Below are 19,685 nucleotides of genomic sequence, written 5' to 3' on the forward strand. Positions count from 1 at the left end.
AAACAGTGTAAATAGAGCCACACAAGAAACCAGACACATGATTTAGTCACCTTAATAGGCATGTTGATGGGGTGATAATATATTACATTTGCACGTATAAGTTTGCCTGCCCCTTGCAGAATCTGCACAATGTTTGTCATTTATCAAAAATGCGAGAGTAGCATTTTTAAAAACAGCATTTTAAATGCATTACTATGCTTTTAAACAAATAGGTTGTGTGAAATTATCTTGTTTGTCTTATTCTGAAGAACAGTACTAAATAAGAAACAAGATTTCTATCTTGTTTGCAAGCAATTTATAAACGGAGGAGGCAAAAGAAGTATGCAAACATATGCACTCTATTGTATGACAAATCTATTCAGTTTGCTGAAAGTATGAGTAACCTTAGTCCAGGAGAAGGCAGAGAGCCGCTGTCCTGCAGAGTTCAGCGCCAACCCTGAAAAATAAGGTGCCTATCCACCTTATTTGTTCCCATAAGGCGAAGGCTATTTGTAAATTTTATGGGTCTGGCTTCTGGTCTCATCTGCGTCCAGCTATTTTTAGCTGTACAAACAGCTTGTTTTGCTGCTTGATATTGCAAATTGGTGTGTCTTACCATTAATGTATTATCTTAATTATGAACACACTGGTTTGTAGTGCAAACAGTTTTACTGTTTACTGCACCATGTTATTTTTCTCGTTATTTCCCTAGAGCGGCTAATGAACCAGAAGTCTCACCCATAGGCTTACTTCCACGTTGAAGAATAAGGTGGCTATGCTTAGTAATCCTGAAAAACTAAAGTCTGCAGGACAGCAGCTCTCTATGACCGAACTTGCCTACCCCTGCTTTAGATTGTATGTGAAACTCAGGATTTCATACTTGAGTTTAGACTAAACTCATTTTCAGATTCTTACCTGTACCATCTTTGCTGCTGCTGCTACCTTGGTGTGTCCGTAGCTCCTCTGACTTGTAGAAGTCAATGCTAGCGTACATGTTGAGGTTTGAAGCACTACCGCCTGAACCTCCAGTTCCTAGAGAGCTCCCAGCTGCTCCTCCACCCAGGACAGAGGAAAAGATACGAGCGACAGGTGTGTGGACAGCTGCTTGCCCATCTGTGGCAGTATGGGAGCTTTCCTTGTTAGCCAGATCCAAGTCTATGTAATTGAGGCCCTGTTCCATGGAGGATGTCTGTGAAACAGATAGGCTGGGTAGTCCAGGGTTGACGTACTGAGATGAGATGTCTGCTGAGCCACTGTTTCCCCAAAGCATACCCTCAAAACCAAGCCGACGGGCCACAACTTGGGCGTGATCAGGGAATGCAGAGGAAGATGATGTTGCAGAGCAAGAAACAAGCGAGGAAGGAGCTTGGAACGTTTCTGAGCAGTGGCGTCGACGACCTTGAGGATCTGCTCGGATTACTTTAGCCCCATGATCTGGGTTTGGGACTTTGGCAAGCGGGAAGTCTAGTCCTAGTCCCAAACTTAGGGCTGGAACTACTGACTCAGGCTGGTCTGGCAAAGAGGGTTTTGGTGGTGTAGGACTTAATGTGCTGCCTGAGTTCAGGCTAAAGGCCATCTTTGTGTAGTCACCACAGGCTGTGGGTGAGTCTCCTGCCTGCCTGCTTTTTCTATGTCCCATCTCATTCTCTGCATCATCATCATTTAGAACCGTCAATCTGTGCTCATCATGAGCTTTAGGGGCTGCGGCAGGTGTGACAGGAGGGGTGGGGAATGAGGGAAATCCAAGTGATGTGAGAGAAATGGGCGAAGGGGATGGTGAAACTCCTAGCTCCATATTGACATACTCGGAGGCAGTTGATGGAGAGATGGGGGTGGAGGAGCTATGCGAGAAAGGCAAGAACCCAGCGACACAAGAGGTAGGCCTGGGTAAGTTGCGGTGGGTACTGGGTGGAAGAGAAGCATCTTGCCGAAATCCTCTGGTTCCATTACCTCCTGCTTTTAGGTTCCTCTCACCCTTGAACTCAATACTGACATACTCCCCAGGGCTCTTAGGCTCAGGAGGAAGGGGTGTCTCACGGACTCTGGGTAAGGTGTTGGCTTTAGAGACATCCACAAACAGGCTAAGAGGCCTGCCCCTCTGACCAGGATGTCCTTGCTTTAACCTTCCAGACCCTTGCCTTTGCTGCAAGGATCCTTGCTCAGCATCCTTTCCGGCAGTACCTGCTGCTCTTCCTGCCACTTTGACAGCCTTTTCTTCACCTTCACCTAGGCTCTCGCTGCTCGCAGAACTGGAAGAGTATGAGGACGATGAAAGAGACAGATGTCGGCCAACAGGAGGTTCCTGATGCTTGGACTTGCTATTACCAAGCCCCCTACCTCCTCCCAGACCTCTACCACCATTAACCAAATACTTCCCTCTTCCTGGTCCTTCCTCAAAGTGTGTTGAAGAGTTATGTTTGTAGGAGCGCGGTAGAGAGTAGTAAGAATATACCATCTTCGGTGGAGGCTGCTGAGAGTGCTGGTCAGATGGAGTGTGAGGCTCAGCTGGTGGCGGGGTACTGTTGGCAGAACGGGCACTGATAGGTGACATATTCATGTAGTCGCTGCCAGTTCGGCTGTCAGCACTGCTGCTGCCAACCCAGGCAGTAGGGACCCCACGTTGGTCTGGTGAACAACTACTATTGGGAGACATCATCATGTAGCCATCTGTGCCAGAAGGTGGTGAACGGATCTGTCGTGGAGGTGAAATGCTATTATTGGGGGTCATGGCCATGTAATCATCAGCAGATTTTGAGTCTTGATCTGAAACTGTTACTGAGAGGGAATGAGAAAGGGATACTGGGGGAGCTGTAACTCCTGGCAACATGGACATGTAGCCATTATCCACTGCTCCATTAGCACCTCCAATGATATCAGAGACACCCGTTTCACCGCTACCAGCATCACCTTTAAGCTCTGCAGCTACTTCCAAGTATCCTGTTGCACTTGCTGCCACTCCAGAATCATGTCTTGATCCAAAGGATTCTCGGCTGGTGGTGTGAGTCATAATTGCATAGTCATCTTCTTCAACAGGTTCATCCCCAGCTCGACGGTGCGGTGCAAGTCTCTCTAAGGCCATGGGTGGCAGGGAGGCCCGCTTACTCATTATCCTGCGCTCCGCTTCACATTCTCTGCTAGAGGAGCGCCTCAGAACTCTCCTAGTTTGATGCAAAGCATTTTGGCCTGGCTGAGGTTTGGATGCTCCTTTCTGACTCATTAGGATGTAGTTGGATGCTTCGTCCCCAACAGAATGACCACCTGAGCTACCTGCAGACCCTGCCTGCATTGTTGGGGTTAGCAGAGAATGCTCTCCAGGGCTGGAGCCGTATTCATCTGAGGAACCGTAGTCACTTAAAGAACCAGAGACAGAGGGCTGTCGGAGAGGTATTCGACTGTACATGTTACCATTACCACCAGCACCACTGTTGTTTGTCCCAGTTCCTACTGCACAAAACTCAGATCCATGTCCTGAGCAAGAAGGGATGCTTGGTGCAGCTGGAGCAGCAGGGGTTGAGGTGGATCTCATTAACGCATGCTGTGCTTTGACAGGGGTTGGAGCACGAACAGATGTTGATCTCAGTATAGGGGTACTGGAACATGACCCATTAGTCGTGGGACTTGAGCATGATGCAATCCCTCCAGTTGTTGCACCACCTCCATCATCAACTTTTCCACCATCACTCGATGTTCGAGCTCGGGGAAAGCTGTGCCGAGAAGTTGGAGAGGTGCTATTACATCCTCCAGTAGTCCCTGGTGGTTCGGTCCGTGGTCGTCTTGTGAATCCAACCTGACTGGGTGGAGGATTGGGGTGATGCCGTCGAGATGGAACACTAATAGGGTTTGATGCAGTGGTGCCACCTCCTGCTCCAGCGGCAGCTGACTGAGACTTGCTACGCTGGCGAAACTCCTCACTCAAGGCCTTCATGGCTTCCAGCAGAGTCTCATGCATATTCTGCGCTACCACAGAATCTTCCACTTGCATCCAAAACTCTCCAGGGCCAGTTACTGCAGAGCGACCCACCTCCACGAAGAAGAAGTTTTCAGAATGACCACAACGCCTCACATTCATCAGCTGGAGCACAACAGCGGCTGCGTCGGAGTTCAGCTTGACAAAGTTGACTGTCTTTTCAGTCAGGCAGAGCCTGTAGATGCCAACAAGGTTCTTGGCTTGGCCCAGACCTTTAGGCCAAACTTTTACTTGCCAGACTTCCTTGAAGGCAGGACCAGGAGATGGGACTCCATAATCACCCCCATTCGCACTGTCACAGAGTGCTTTACCTAAAGAGAGAAAGGACAAAACATGTTAGTATAACGTTACACCACAATGTAAATTCAGCTATCCATCACATAAACCAAAAGTTAGCACATCTTAATAAAAAAATCATGCATAATATATAACTAATCCAATCCTATTTTGTAATTCATGTTATGCCTCATGTAACATCAGCGAGAATGTGAATGTGACCAAATCACAATTCAGAAAATATATACACTTAGTAAGCAGAGAGCTTCATACTTTAAAATTAGAAGTGGTTTGTTAGACAAAGTACAATCAAGGAGGACGAAGGTCACTGATAAAGACTTAAGTCAATAGGCCATTACTAATACATCTGTAAATGAAAACTTAAGCTGCACTATGAGTCAACAGCCAACAGTTAATATTGCAGTATATGCAATGTGTCCCAGAGTAAAAAAACTTAAAATTTGTGTCCTACACACACGAATTACGAGTTACAAAAAATGCATTTTAAGTAAGTGCTTAGATAAGCAAGTGCTTGTTCTGGAATAAGCACTTACTTATACTGCATGTTGGCCACACCAACAAGCTTGCCAAATAGACTTTCCAAATCTGCAAACAGCCAAAGAAACCGCCCAATAGAAACCTTCTACCCCCAAACGCCGCCCTTAGTGTTTTGAATATTGCACCTGCAAATATTTAAAAAGGCTTGCATACTTTATAAGATGCCGTGGGCAAGTCAGAGACAGTGCCTCTCTATTGTTATATACAGTCATAAAGATATAAGATAAGGAAATTCTATCAAGTACCATACAAGCCTTTGATGGTTTTCAACACAGATACAGACACACAGTGACGTTGAAACTTTATGAAAACAATGTGGAAGGTGCTGCCAAACTTGCTCAAGTCCCTTTTTTTTTTCTTTAGAAAAAACTTCACATTGACGCCATTAGCTTGGTTACATCTCGATTTTTCCTACTGAGAAAGCGTGCCATCTTCAATTCATCAACTCTCCTCTCTGGAGGCTCTGTTCATCAGTGTGAGCTTTCAACAATTCCTTTGTTTGTTCTCTAAAAGGTAACGCCTGAAGCACCTGGTTAATAACAAAAAGTTACAGCGTGCAAATCAGTCGACAGGTTGAAGAGGTGTTCACTGTTAGTAAAGGCTCTCTTTCTCTCACTCTCTGTTAGTACAAGTGCTGGCAAATTTCAGTTCTGTGAAAATACACAAGATGCTCAAAACGCTGTAGGAACTCGTTCTTTAAGTCTGTTTCAAATCTGAAGGCTTTTCCTAATCTGCTGCAGCTTGCCCCCAAACCTGCTTGCCCAAATCAATACACTCTGGTATTTGCATTCAATTTGCTTGCCAATAGTTTGGATAATTGTACCAGCTGTAAGACGAACTTACACAATGCAAAATAGTCTACCAATACTATATAATTCACATCTACGCATTTATGACATCAAATATAGTCAGTTTGGTGGTGTTCCAGTAAATAAGCACATATTAGAAAATGTGTGAGTTCTTAACACAAAAACACATCATTGTACCCAGTCTCTTGCTGTGAACATTACAATGCTTCCAACACAAATGAGAGAATTACAACCATATGCACAAAAAGCACACCAAGCATGCAGAAGAAAGGACACCCTCCTCTGCTGTCTGACCAACATATCCGTTACCCTTTCCAGAATATTTCTGTTGTGGTCACAAAATTGCGTGTATTCTTTCTTCCGCTCTTTCACTTAAATAGAAAATTGAGCAGCTTCATTCAAAGGTAGTTTGCCCCGCTCTACGTGTGTGTGATTTTATGTGACGTGGGTCTCCCTGGATGCTTGTGCGAACTTAAGTGAGGCTGGTAGCCTGCATTAGATGAGTCATAGACAAAGCCGCACATGACTTTTTAATGACTATCCATACAAGGTTCTCTCTTTGCTAGTGCTACGCTCTTGGACAATGCTTTCAGACATATACACGTCCAGCCTCAATTTTTAAAAAGCAAGAAAGTGTGAGCAATGAAGAGGCTAACAGTAACTGAAATAAAGAGATGGGTTCTGAGTGATTGCTAGATGGTTACATGTTGGACATAATCAAAAGAGCTCACCTGCAAATCTCTTCCCAGAAATAGCTTGGGTCTCTCCTTTAATGCATTGACCATGCAAAACAGCCATCCCTCGTTCTTTCAAAGACTTCTTTAACAGCATGCTTGGTGTTCATAATCAGCACTTGCTTAAAATTTTGCACAAGCACCCACCACTTGAGGCTGGCTATAGTCCATGTACCTTTGATCTCTTGAACATAACAAGGCGTCCTGATCTAATCCCTCTCTTTGATATCATGATAAATAAATCACATCTGAGCATGATCAACATTTTAACAGCTACTTCGAGCAACTGTGTATCCTGCGCCAGAATAGGTGGGAATGCGTCCATCATTCTAGGGCAGCAACTGGCTGCTGATCTCATGAGAACAGCATTTCACAGAACATCTAGAATTACGAGGGCCTTACTAAACACTAGCGTGCCGTCTCCAAAAAACACGGCAATGGGGTCATACATAAATCAGCATTTCATGAGAGGAAAGACAGTTGTGTCACTATGTGTTTATGGGAAGACCACAAATAGCGATAACATTTAATGGATCTGTATATCAGTTAAAGCTGACTCCAAATGTTAAAATGCTTCCATTCAATTCAGTTTAACACACAGAGACAACTTTAAAGGATTAGTTCACTTTCAGAATAAAACTTTTCTGATAATTTACGCACCCCTACGTCATCCAAGATGTTCAAGTGTTTCCTTCTTCAGTCAAAAAGAAATTAAGGTTTTTGAGGAAAACATTCCAGGATTTTTCTCCATTTAGTGGACTTCAATGAGAATAAACGGTTTGAAGGTCCAAGTTGCAGTTTCAATGCAGCTTTATAGGGCTCTACATGATCCCAGCCGAGGAATAAGGGTCTTATCTAGCAAAACAATAAGTCATTTTCCAAAAAAAAAAAAAAAACGTATATACTTTTTTAACCTCAAATGCTCGTCTTGCACTAGCTCTGCGATGCACGTCTGCAATTTCACGCATTATGTAATCACGCGTGGTTCGTTTTTTGTCTGTGTATTTAGGTTAAAAAAAAAGAAAGAAAGAAATCGCCCAACATTGTTGTTTTATCTAAGGGCGTCTGACTTTCTTTGCTCGCTCTCTTTGTAAACACTGGGTCAGTACTTACGCCTACATAACTCGTGACCTTTCCAACGTGACTATGTGATGCGTGAAGTCAAGTGAGTGCAAGATGAGCATTTGTGGTTAAAAAGTATATTAATGTTTAATTTTTTGTTTCGCTAGACAAGACCCTTATTCCTCAGCTGGGATCGTGTCAGCCCTTTGAAGCTGCACTGAAAAACTGCAGTTTGGACCTACAAATGTTGGGCCCTTTTGATGTCCACTATATGGAGAAAATCCTGGAATGTTTTCCTCAAAAACCTTAACTGTTTTTCAACTAAAGAAAGAAAGACATGAGCATCTTGGATGAAATGGGGGCAAGTAAATTATCAGGAAATTTTATTCTGGAAGGGAACTAATCCTTTAAGTCATTCGTAGGTTGAGTTTATGAGGCGTATAAACACAATGGGATTGTGGTGCTTTGAAAACATTGTTCTTTCTATTTAACATTTAGCTCAATGAAGGATGTAAATTTGAAATTGGACATTTTTAAAGCGGAAAGTAAATTATTTTATAAATGCACAACAAGGATCAAACACAGACCAGTGAAGCTTGCAGTAGCTAAACATTCAGAGCACCTGCAAACCAAACACAAACAAAGGGAGGCAAGGCAAATATTCTTTCTTCATTTTAATCTAATTGCACTGCCCTTGGTTTCTCTCCGATTTTGCATGACTGAGTCATCTACCTTAGCTCTAGATCAGATTAAATATGCCCATTAAATATGATCAGATTAATTATCCCCATCCTGGCCTATCTCTCCTGCTATGGCAGTATTTCTCACATACACACATGCACACATACACAAATAACCCAGACACACACACATACAAACAGTGTGCTGCAATTTCAACCATTAACACAGATAACGTTACATAGAAAAAGACTATCGTGCTTGTTATCGTCTATGTTTATTGGGGTTGTAAGGTCCGCTTATGCTTAATAAACATTACCTATCTGCTTTCAGGTGTCTATATATAGACAAACAGGCAGAATGGACACTGACACACAGATAATTGCTCAGCACACACACAAGCACTAAGAAAGTAGGTCATAAATAACAATGTGGTCAAGACTGGCAAGGTCACTGCAGCTGTGTATGGCACAAACCAAACCAACAAAATGACCTTAAAATCAGCTACAGGCTGCATTCCGATCTAGTGTTATTAGTAAAAAAAAATCAAATCTTGATTCGTTTGGAACCATAAACCACATTTGATCCAATGTTGTGGCTCCATCTGAGCTTAAGTCTGCCGTCATCATCCTCACTCAGCGTTTTGGTGGTGGTGGAGGAGGAGGACAGCATAGCCGTGCTGGCGGTATGCGTGTTACCTTACACCAGCAGAGGGAAGGGATGGTGGCGGGGGACGGGGGATTTGAGGGGAACAGGCACTGTTACATAAGCAGTGTTTTGAAGCGTAGACGCAGCACAAATCGCAGCTGTCTGTAAATAAATAAACTCATGTTGACGTAAAATTCAAATGAGGAGTATGTAACCTAAAAATCTAAATAAACTGGTTTTAGTCAAATGAAATTTATTATTTATTATGACTGCATCAACTTGAATACATTATGCCATGCAAATGAAAGCAGTTTTGAATACATACTGGATATAATCTCTTGCTCAAAACAGGTGTGACAGCCAGAAACACAAACAATCGCTTCAACAAAAGAGCAATTAAGCTGAGATTTGTGTGCATGCGAGCACATAAGGGTTTTAAAATAAGGGCTAATTGCTCTTTTTAGGACCAAAGTTCAGTCCTGATCTTTCTCTCTCCTGGTGTTTGAAAGATAAGCAGAATGCAGCAGAGTACAGAAACAGCTGTGTGTGTGAGAGCCGCTGACAGCCAAGTGTCCCTGTCCGTCTCAAGTCTCCCCCTACTGCCTTTTCCCTCAGCAAACAGAAGTATTTGCACATAAGCTCTAAAATATTTCAAGGTGACATTTTAGTTATGGTTTTAGCTGTAAAACACTTTAAGTTACTAAATACATCTAACTCTAAGCTTCTGCATACGTTCAAGCAGCTGTTGTGGTTTTGTGTTATTTCAATATCCATTCTATATGTAGACGATTCTCATTTGCAGTTTGACACAATTCACTAAATGTTTTAGTTCCCAGGGTCTCTGTAGTGAGATGGTGGCTCAACTCTTGAGAACATTTTGTTCTACCAATATTACGCAACACTCACATAAGGGAATACTAGTAACTTCACGCAAAAAAATGCACCATGTACAAAAGCACTTAACAGAGCTAAAACATCTACTCCAACCAGTAATTAAAACCATATTTAGTTTACTATCTGCAAGTCATGCATGAATCAAAAACACAAGTTAGATTATTCAATGGATCACAAAGCAGAGCAGCAGATGCAACAATATCAAGTTCAGAGTGCTTAGCCTTAATAGCTTTACAAGAGCATGTCAGCTGCACTCAGTCACAAATTTTCAACACAAATTCCACTACATAGACAAAGATATGCAGTTCTGTTGCAGAAACACACATATTTTCCGCATGAGGTTCAAACAGTAGTTACACATACTATAAATATTATTTTAACAAATCAGTTCATGCAAAAATAAAAATAAAGATAGCTGAAAATATCCTCAGCCACAGACTATCCAAGATGAAAAAACGAGTTTGTTTCTTCATCAGAACAGATTTGGATAAATTTAGCATTATGTCACTTGCTCACCAATGGATCCTCTGCAGTGAATGGGTGCCGTCAGAATAACAGTGCAAACAGCTGATAAAAACATCACAATAATCCACGAGTAATCCACATTACTCCAGTTGATCAATTAATGTCTTGTGAAGTGAAAAGCTGCTTGTGTGTATTAAACAAATACATAATTAAGGCATAATCCATAATGTCACTTTATATCGTTTACAACTGTTGTGGTGCTTGATCTGTGCATATTTCTCTTGTGATTCAAACAGGATGACTTTTTAACTGAAAACAGCAATATTATGGATAGAGGTATTTAGCTGGTAGAGCGGGAACAGTTTTAATGATGAATTTGTTTATTACAAACACACAGCTTTTCAGTTCACAAGATTATGACTGATGGACTTGAGTCATATGTGAATTATTGTGATGTTTTTATCAACTGTTTGGACTCTCATTCTGGCGGCACCCATTTACTGCCGAGGATCCAATGAAGAGCAAGTTATGTAAGAAACAAACTCATCTATATCTTGGATGAGTAAGTAAATTTATTTCAAATTTTCCTTTTTGGGTGAACTATTCCTTTACACATTTACACATCATAAATACATTCTATATTAAATAAAATATTTCTAACAAGGCATGATTTGCTGTGATCATGCTGCCAGTGTAGTGATTATTCTGCACCGAATGTCCTTCTAAGGACTGAGTGATCTTGATCAAACTGAGAAGACTTAACAGTTTGTCACCTTCACAGACAAGCTTGATTTGGCCAGCTTTAAAATAGTTTATCTAGTTTTTCCACAAGGAATGCACAAGTGTCCCCTACTCTCAAACACAATATCTTTTTAAGTTCCTTTGACACATGTGTTTTCTGTTATCACTGCACACACACAAACACACAAATTCTGGAACTGCCATGTTAACCCAGATGAACCCTTTGCTGGTCAGCATTATCATGAAGTTTCCAGATCTGCCTGTGGTTTTCGGTTTCAGTGCCACATGGAAGCATATTAGTGGTTCTTCTCACTCTGCCAAACCGGAGCGGGAGTGATGAAAGATGTAACAAGGGAGAGGAAGAGTCTGCTGTCCACACCAGTAGCTGATACTGACCAATGAGCACGCACACAAATGCACACACGCTTATCCAAACAGATTTCATGTAAAAGCCAATTTTTGCATACACTGTCAAAAATCCAACTTCCATTTTGTCAGGCAAACTCTTTGAAAGGTTAATTGAACTATTAAATGTTGAAATCTACTTAATAAAAAGCAAGGACTTACAATGTCAAGTTTGGTGGTGGGGGTCCGACTATACAGTGTTCTCACAACGTTTCATCAATCGGCCATATTGGCGGCACTGAAAGTAAACAATGCCACTGAACTGAATGAAACTCGCATATTTTACTGATTATTGCTGCTGAAAATGGTCAATTATTGTCATGTTTTGGGCTGTACTAATCGGTTGGAGTACTACAGACTGCCAAAAGTTATAACAAATCAAGGAAAAGAGTGCAAAAAACTGTCTGAGGAACAAAAGGCGTTTGTGGTTGGCCAAACTGAACTATTCATGTTTGTTCTTATCATTTCTGGTCAGGTAGGTGAAATATTAGGCTAATATCTTAAATAATACTGCTCATTTGTATCTTTACCACCTATTAGCTTTAGTTTGTCAAAATATTGCGCCCTTTCCTGCTTACTAAGACTTTCTCTATATGATTTAGCAGCTTCCACACGGTTTTGGATGGATTAGACAGCATAAATTAGCAGAACAACTATTTAGTAGTACATTAATCACGCAATCCATGCGGTTGTTTACATCAGAGTATCTGCAAAGTGGCCTCGCATCCGGGTAACTTACCAAATGTTGACGTTAAGTGCAAACGCTCTATTTGTTTTTATTTTGTTATAAAACACAAGCGTGTCACTTTGTTTTCAAATTATAGTTATACACAGAATTTCAACTCATTATAGAGTTTCAAGCAGAACTGAAAAACAATGACTATTCAAATTAGTTTCAAACAAGAGATGCACGTTATGGGCTGAGTCACTGTTATTGTTCCGTTTGCCCACTCGAACAAACAGATTGCAATTCCATTTAATGCCGCCAGCGGTACAGGAATCACAGACTTCACGTCACTGTTCTTGTCATGGTATTTTTTGAGTGCTGCCAAGTGAGAAATAATGAAAAACATGCGCTCCAAAATGAATAAATACATCATGGGGGAACATCATCCAAAGTTAATAAGACAACGTACCTGACTCAACGGCTAATCACAGGTGAGAGATTTGACAAATATGGAGAGCTTGTATCTAGTATCCCTCAGGCGCGAATAAGATAATACGCAAACGGGCTAGTGTTTGTGTATACTGTCTATAATTAATGTAAACACTTTTATTAAGTAACTCTTGTTTACTCCGCACACATGCACTTCCTAGTTCCCTCATGGACGCATGTTCCCTCATTTAAGCACCAGTTGATCAAATAAGAGAGGAACTACCAATAAGCCTACCAATATCCAACAAAATGAAAAGCACATTTGTATTACATTATTATCTTAAATATTAACACCAGCGATTCTAAAAGTCATTGTATAACATTTAATTTAGTAACTAAATTCGTATTGCACATAAAGCAGTCGTAAGTATATGTCAGTGTTCTAGCGGTTTAGTTTTTGTACGAAAGGTTTTGGATCCTAATCCACCCTAATTAAACTCTTCATTTCAATAAACTCTTTATTTTTTAAAAAACACGTTTTTTATATATAATTTTTTATTTTACTAACGTTACTGCAAGTTCCATTCTGTGATTGAGAACGACTGCAACAGAACAGAACAAAATGTTAAAAACAATAAATTCTAGTGTCATTAGATACATTTCTGCTGCCAGATGTTTCATAAAGCTGTGAGGACTGGTCATGGCAGAAGCAGTGTAGACTATCAATGACGCCTACAAGTGCCACTCTCCTGTTTGGTACACTGTGAACTGTGTCCAGCCCATTACCACAACCTTAAAAACAAGCCATTTTTACTCAAAACAAGCCATAAAAATAAGAAGCAGATTTCCACGAAAGCACTGCTTTGTTGGTTAAGCCATGAGAACTACAATCAGTTCCCAGAAGTCTTGTCAGTCTAAGTGGTGCTTCAGCAGCTGAGTGATTGCCATCATGCTACCGCTGCCATTTCTTAATCTATTCCGTTTAGGCTCAGCCTAGAATTATATATTTAAGAAATATCGCTCTGGTCCTGAACAAGTGAACCCAACAACCTTTCTCTGACTCACAGTCCTCAGAGATCAACCGTGAAGGAAAACAATAGATGTTCTTTTCACAAAGCAACTAATTAAATCAGGAAGCAATAAAATGAAGTCAACTTTGGCACAAAATATGTGTAAGGGTGTGTATAATGAGAGAAAACAGGCTGAAATAGCTAACATATTAATGTCTGTGGTAATTTGCATTCAGTGCTCTGTACTTATTAGGCTTATGAGTTTAAATGTTTACCATTAATCAGCATGACTGGCTGCCACTGTTGCATAGAGCTGCGTGTGGTCACCATCGCTACTGTGATTAACACAGATTCTGACAGATATATATATAAACTTCTCTAGAATTACTAGAAAACAAATTCTTTTTCTTTTTTTTTCCTCATGTACAATATTAGTCAAAAGTTTTTGAAAAGTATGATTTTTAATATTTTTTTAAAGAATGCTCATGTCTGCTCACCAAGCCTGCATTTATTTGGTCCGAAATACAACAAAAGCAGTAATATTGTGAAATATTTTTACTATTTAAAAGAAATGCTTTCTATTTAAATATGTTATAATATAATTTATTCCTGTGATCAAAACTTAGTTTTCAGCATCATTACTCCAGTCTTCAGTGTCACATGATCCTTCAGAAATCATTCTAAAATGCTGATTTGTATTATTATCAATATTTAAAACAGTTTAGAAGATTTTTTCAGGATTCTTTAATGAATAGAAGATCAATATTTATCTGAAATAAAAAAAAAAACTTTTGTGACATTACTTAAAAGCTTAGAATCAGTATAATTTTTTGGAGTATTATTTATTATTATTATTTTAATAATAATCGTAATGATCCTACAAATTTAATTTAAAATTTTACTGTTTTTGGTAAGCAGAAGAGACTTAAAAAAACATTAAAAATATTACTGTTCAAAAACTTTTGACTGGTAGTGTATTTGTTTATTCTGAATTTGTAAAATATATTTTATATATATATATATATGTATATTGTATTTGTATATGTATGCTTTGTATCCGAAGCAACTTACTAATACAATCAACAAACTGTTGCTGGGCTTGTCCTGCAAATAGCTTCATATACGCTGAGGAGCCTAATAGATATTTTTGTCACAGGCTTACATTTCAGGATCTGGTCGTGTTTAAACAGCACTTAAGGACGAGCTAAGTTGTAATGCAGGGTACATGGGGGTCAACGAGTAGTAAGCAACTCTATGATCTGCTTCATTACATCAGATTTAGCAGTTAAAATAGAACAGGCTTTCACTGCCTTTGGCTGTGTGTGTGTGTGTCCAAAAATCTCACAGAGACAGTAATTACCAGCACATTAAGGAGATGAGTGAGGGTTAGGGAAGTTTAACCTTTGAGCTTCAGCCATGAGCCAGACTGGCATCACAGACACATGTACTAATACACAAACACACTGTGTTTTCCTTGTGACAGCAGTAGCAATGTAGTGAGTTGCAGTGCAAAGTAAAGTTTCCATATAAACATTTAGTCAGAATTGGCTACATGACTGGACTTTATCTTTGCAATTGACTAAACAAAGTATTTAATTTCATAAAATGCCTTTTTATTGATTTAATGAACAAAAAGTAGCATTTGATTTCAAAATACCACACAGCTTGTATAGTAAAGTGTGCATCACCTGCAAGTAATGCTCATATGTATCCAGTGGTGCCAGTGGTGAGAAAAACAGTTCCTCCAACCTAATTTCTTCCTCCTGTTTGCAGCTGTACAAATACAGAACATGGAATATCTGCTCACAGCGCCGAGTCTGCTTGCTATTTGATCAATTGAATTTGGCATCAGAAATCCACACAACATCAGGAATGCAGGTGAGTTTCCCAGGACCCTCTTTTTTCACATACAGTATACACTACTGTTCAAAGGTTTTGAGGTCGGTAAATTTTTTGTCTTGTTTTTGTGAGTCTTCAGTGTCACATGATCCTTCAGAAACTATTCTAATACGCTGATTTGATGCTATATAAACATTTCTTATTATTGTTATCAATGTTGAAAACGGTTGTGCTGCTTTCTATTTTTTGATAAATACAATTTAAAAAAAACCCAGCATAAGTAACATAATAATTGTGTTTACTGACACATTTGATTGATTTAATGCATCCTTGCTGAATGAATGAAGTATTCATTTCTTTTTTTGAACCCCAAACCTTTGAAGTGCAATGCATGCTTATTTTGCCAATCTGATAAACACTCCTCTAAACACTTCCTTTATGTGAAAAAAAAACAGTTACTGTACCACCGACTGTATTTTGCTTTGTCTGTGTGTGCATGTGCTTGAATGTTTCATGAAGCTCAGCCTCTAAATCAGATTGTTCACCATTGTTCTTTACTGTTTTCAAAACTTTCCACAGCTGATTCTTTAATGACTGTGGTCTCTGTGTTCAGTAAGTGGTTAGTCGGAAATATACAGACAAAATAGACAGCTGCAAGTCCAAAACCTTAGTCAAAGGGAAAATATTCAACTGTTTGCATCACTTAACTCCCTATCCACAATGCAATGGTTGTTCAGAGTGCAAATTCTTGTGCTTTTCAGTAAATGTTCAAAGTTATGATTGGCAGTTAAATATCAGTTGTATGTAAAAATCAAAGCACAGATCCATATTTTTACAAGCCTGATTAAATTTAAGTACTACAACATCTAATGCATCTGAAGTGGTTAGTCAAGTTACGTTGATATTTTGATAACTGATGCATGCAAGAGAATGAATGAAAGAATGCATGCATAAAAAAGACCAGTGCGAAAGCAAACAAATGTTTAAAGGAATAGGTCGAACCCCAGACTCGATGAATAGCAAATGAATGAATCAAAGCGGATGAAAGCGGCAACTGAAATTTCATCCCTAGTGTAATTTGAACAGCAGGGGGGCAGATTACTGTTGGACAGATTCTCAATCAACATGGCTAGTAATGCCTGTAAAGAATACGGAGAGGGAGTAAACGCATTAAGACGTGTAAAAGTGAGTATGGACAGCATTCCCACAGGTCATCTCACAGCTGTCCTGCCCATCAACAGGTCGACCACAGCAGAAAGCAAGTATGGAGGTAAGACAGATGTAAAAATGTTTAACCAGCCAATCAGTGGACTGGTTTGTTTAGCTTGTTATCCAGTTAACGGGTTTATGGGTGACAACTGGAGGGTCATCTCTAGCCTGACTATCACATCTTGTTAAGGTGTCATCACCACAAAGTGCCTTAAAACACACAAACACGTGCTGTTTCTCTGTCTTTATCCCATGTAAATTCAAGGAGGCTTTGCATTGCATTCAGAGTAAATATGAAATTCAGTTCTTTGGTTGCAAACAAAACCTTTTCAGAATCTGCACGAGTCTGTATATTTGTAATTTTGAGACATTAAAGTATGTTATGGCATATGGTTGGTGCTTTCATTGCTTTCATTGTGTAGTAATAGCACCTTGGACTCTTGATATTGGTTTGTGAGGGTTGCGTCACATGTTGAATATGTTAGCGGTATCTCCCGGAGCCAAGGAACACGCAGGGCTGTGTAATTGCTGTAGGAGTCACGGTCACTGCCCTTTTCGTCTGTTTACTCTTTGCAAGTGTACCTGCTTTTGCCAGTACAGTTTATTCTAAGAGGAGTGAGGGGTTATATAATATGCAGGATCTTTTGAAATGCACATTATGTAAAGAAGTTGTGCATGTGATTTAATTAGCAGCTGTTATAAAGCATCAGTAGAGATTATTTAGTTGTGTTATTCTACACGGGTGTCTAGGCCTAATAGTGGCCAACATAAATTAATAAAGCTTTGCAGTAGTATCAAACTGCTACAAAGAGACCTGGTAAATATGCAGGTTTGTCCTTTGTGTATTTGCAAAGTTAATTTGGCAGGACTGTAATCAGGTGGTGTGGGGAACTATGACCCCTTTTATTATTGTGAGGGGAAAAGCATGGGATATTCTTTTTACAGACAAAATAATCTAAAAACTGTTTATGAATTTGTTGCATTTTACGAATTAGAAAATCAAGACTTCATTTTGGTTATTTCAGAGTGAAAAACAAAAAGATTATTTAAACTCAAGAAATCATTAAATAAAGTTGTTTTTTGTTTTCTTTGTGCACAAAATATTCTCGTAGCTTTATAACATTATGGTTGAACCATTGATGTCACATGTACTGTTTTACCACGTTTCTGCACCTTAAACGTGGTAGCTGTCTATGGAGGGTCAGAAAGCTCTCGGATTTCATCAGAAATATCTTCATTTGTGTTCCAAAGATGAACAAATGTCTTACAGATTTGGAACGACATGATAGTAAGTAAATTTCATTTTTGGGTGAACTAATTCTTTTAGTTTGTGAGCGTGCGCACTGAACAACTTCAGTGTTCATTTCACTGCATTCATAAGCTTAACAGAAACGTTTGTGACTGTGCTAAAAACTATGCGTTAAAAGAAATCTAATGCAACGTGAACAAATCTACTGTAAACACAATTCCGCAATCAACACTTTTCATTAATTAATATCATTATTTAGAATTATAAACTATATATCACCTTTTTTTTTTTGTTAAATCGCATTGATGTTTAGTTAACTTCCCTAGGAGAACCAACAACCAGTTTGGTTTGCTCCAGACGAACCTCAACAGATTGAAAATGATTTGCATTTAGAAAAGCTAAACAGAAAGGTCACAGAATAATTTGCACACTATCTGTAATACTATCCTAAACATTAGGCTATTATACATATAAATAGACATGCACTGCCTGACAAAAAGACTGGGGTAAAATGTTATTGAGGGAGCTCACGAGGTATCTCGACTGCAAGTTGAGCTTTAGTGAGAAGACACGATAACACGCTCGGGTGGCAGTGTGGATAAGGAACTAAAGTAGCTGTCGTTCCCTTCTTCAACAGCAAATGAGGCCCCTCTGCCCAACTTGGGGGGCCATCTACTTTACTGGAGAGGAAGAAAAACACTGTTGTTTCAACACCGCCAGCAGCTGAAGACCCTAAGTCAGCAGTACTAATGCAATGAGAGACTGTGGATGTGTTCTAATCTACCATTTCACATGTGCCTCCTGCTAATTTATTTAATTGCACATATGAAATTGGAGGAAATTGCATGCAACACCTAAGCTGACCACTCTATTGCAATCTCTTGATGCTTTATCCCCCAGACTTACTCTTGCATTGAAGTTCCACCATCGCCTGGAACCATTCTTCCTGGTCCGTCTCGTTCTCCGCCGCCACCACGAAACTCTCAGCCCGTGTGTAGAGCACTATCATGTGTTTATTCTTCGAGTCGGCCCGTTTGTTGATGTTGAAGCACGTCTCCAGCGCCAAAGCCTTTTTAGGCACGGGCGCTTTACCTCTGAATTTCTTCTCACTCTCGTAGTACTCAAGCCGGGCCGGGCCGCGCTCCGAAGCCGTCCGCAGCACGAAGTACCGCCGGTGCATGGATTTCTGCTTGCGGAGGTACCCGCTTTTACGGACGTCCTCTGTGCAGCTCTGCGAGTCCGTGTGGTTCTCCATGTTTCGCTCAACCACGTTCAATAAAAGTTCAGCCCTAGAAGTAGCAAACGACAACAAATGTAACCTCCGTCCACCTCTGTTGCTTCAGAAAAGTCATGTGCGCAAAGGGCGAGAGAGGTTCCAACAAGCAGTTTCTTTCCAAAAATAATGTCATTAAAGGCTGCGCTTTTCCTGGCAGGAGTCGAGCCGAACGGGCGAGCCGACGAGTCCTCCTCGACCGCGCACACAGGAGCACATGTGGTGCGGCGTGCGAGAAAGAGCGCAACTACTACTATTTAGAAGAAGCTTTAGGAGTTAAATAATCTCATTACTGTAGTGTACAGTAGACAGCTCCCCGTCACCCCTCCTCTCCAGCGCAGCGTTCACTGCTACTGTGAAGCTCTGTCACTCATCAGTCTTCTGTAGTTTGTGTGAGTGTGTGTGAGGGAGCGCGGAGAGCTAAAGCTGTGTAGAGCACGAGGTTGCGGATCAGAATCGGATTTCATTCGCTTCTGGACTGTCCTGACTCGACACTGCCTTAAGCAAAATTCACTTTTTAAAAGGCTAGAGTTTAAAGGTTCGTATCTGATTTGTTAGTAGTAGTAGTAGTCGTAGTGAGGAATTCAAAAGTGGGTATCTTTTTCTGTTTACACACTAGTACTTATTCCATTAGTATCAGTTTTAAGTAGTATATTAAGTGTATTCCTTTGCATGTAGACTTTTTTCTCATGAACATAAAGTATGCACTATACAGAATTCTCGAATAAGTAGCTACTCATTTTGCATTAAATAGTTTCTAGTGCAACTTAAAAAAATAAGGGGTTGATTATCT

The 19,685-nt window shown here is 40.2% G+C and overlaps 1 protein-coding gene across 4 annotated transcripts in view; it reads right to left on the reverse strand.

Annotated features, from left to right (window-relative positions):
* si:ch73-335l21.1 (insulin receptor substrate 1-B) overlaps positions 1–19,312 on the reverse strand; it is a 55,490-nt gene extending 36,178 nt beyond the window's left edge. For 3 of the 4 annotated variants that reach the window (XR_007828022.1, XR_007828023.1, XM_051113968.1), the window contains exons 1-2: positions 18,526–19,312; positions 895–4,257 (exon numbers count right to left, since the gene is read on the reverse strand). Coding sequence is in view for 2 of the 4 variants with exons in the window: in XM_051113968.1 (XP_050969925.1) it covers positions 895–4,257; positions 18,526–18,874 (3,712 nt within the window). In the remaining 2 variants the exon portion in view is untranslated. The remainder of the gene's footprint in view (positions 1–894; positions 4,258–18,525) is intronic. The other variant, XM_051113970.1, reaches the window with a different exon arrangement.
* Positions 19,313–19,685: the final 373 nt, after the last annotated feature.

Source organism: Labeo rohita, chromosome 7 (genome assembly GCF_022985175.1).
Source record: "Labeo rohita strain BAU-BD-2019 chromosome 7, IGBB_LRoh.1.0, whole genome shotgun sequence".
Lineage (NCBI taxonomy): Eukaryota > Metazoa > Chordata > Actinopteri > Cypriniformes > Cyprinidae > Labeo > Labeo rohita.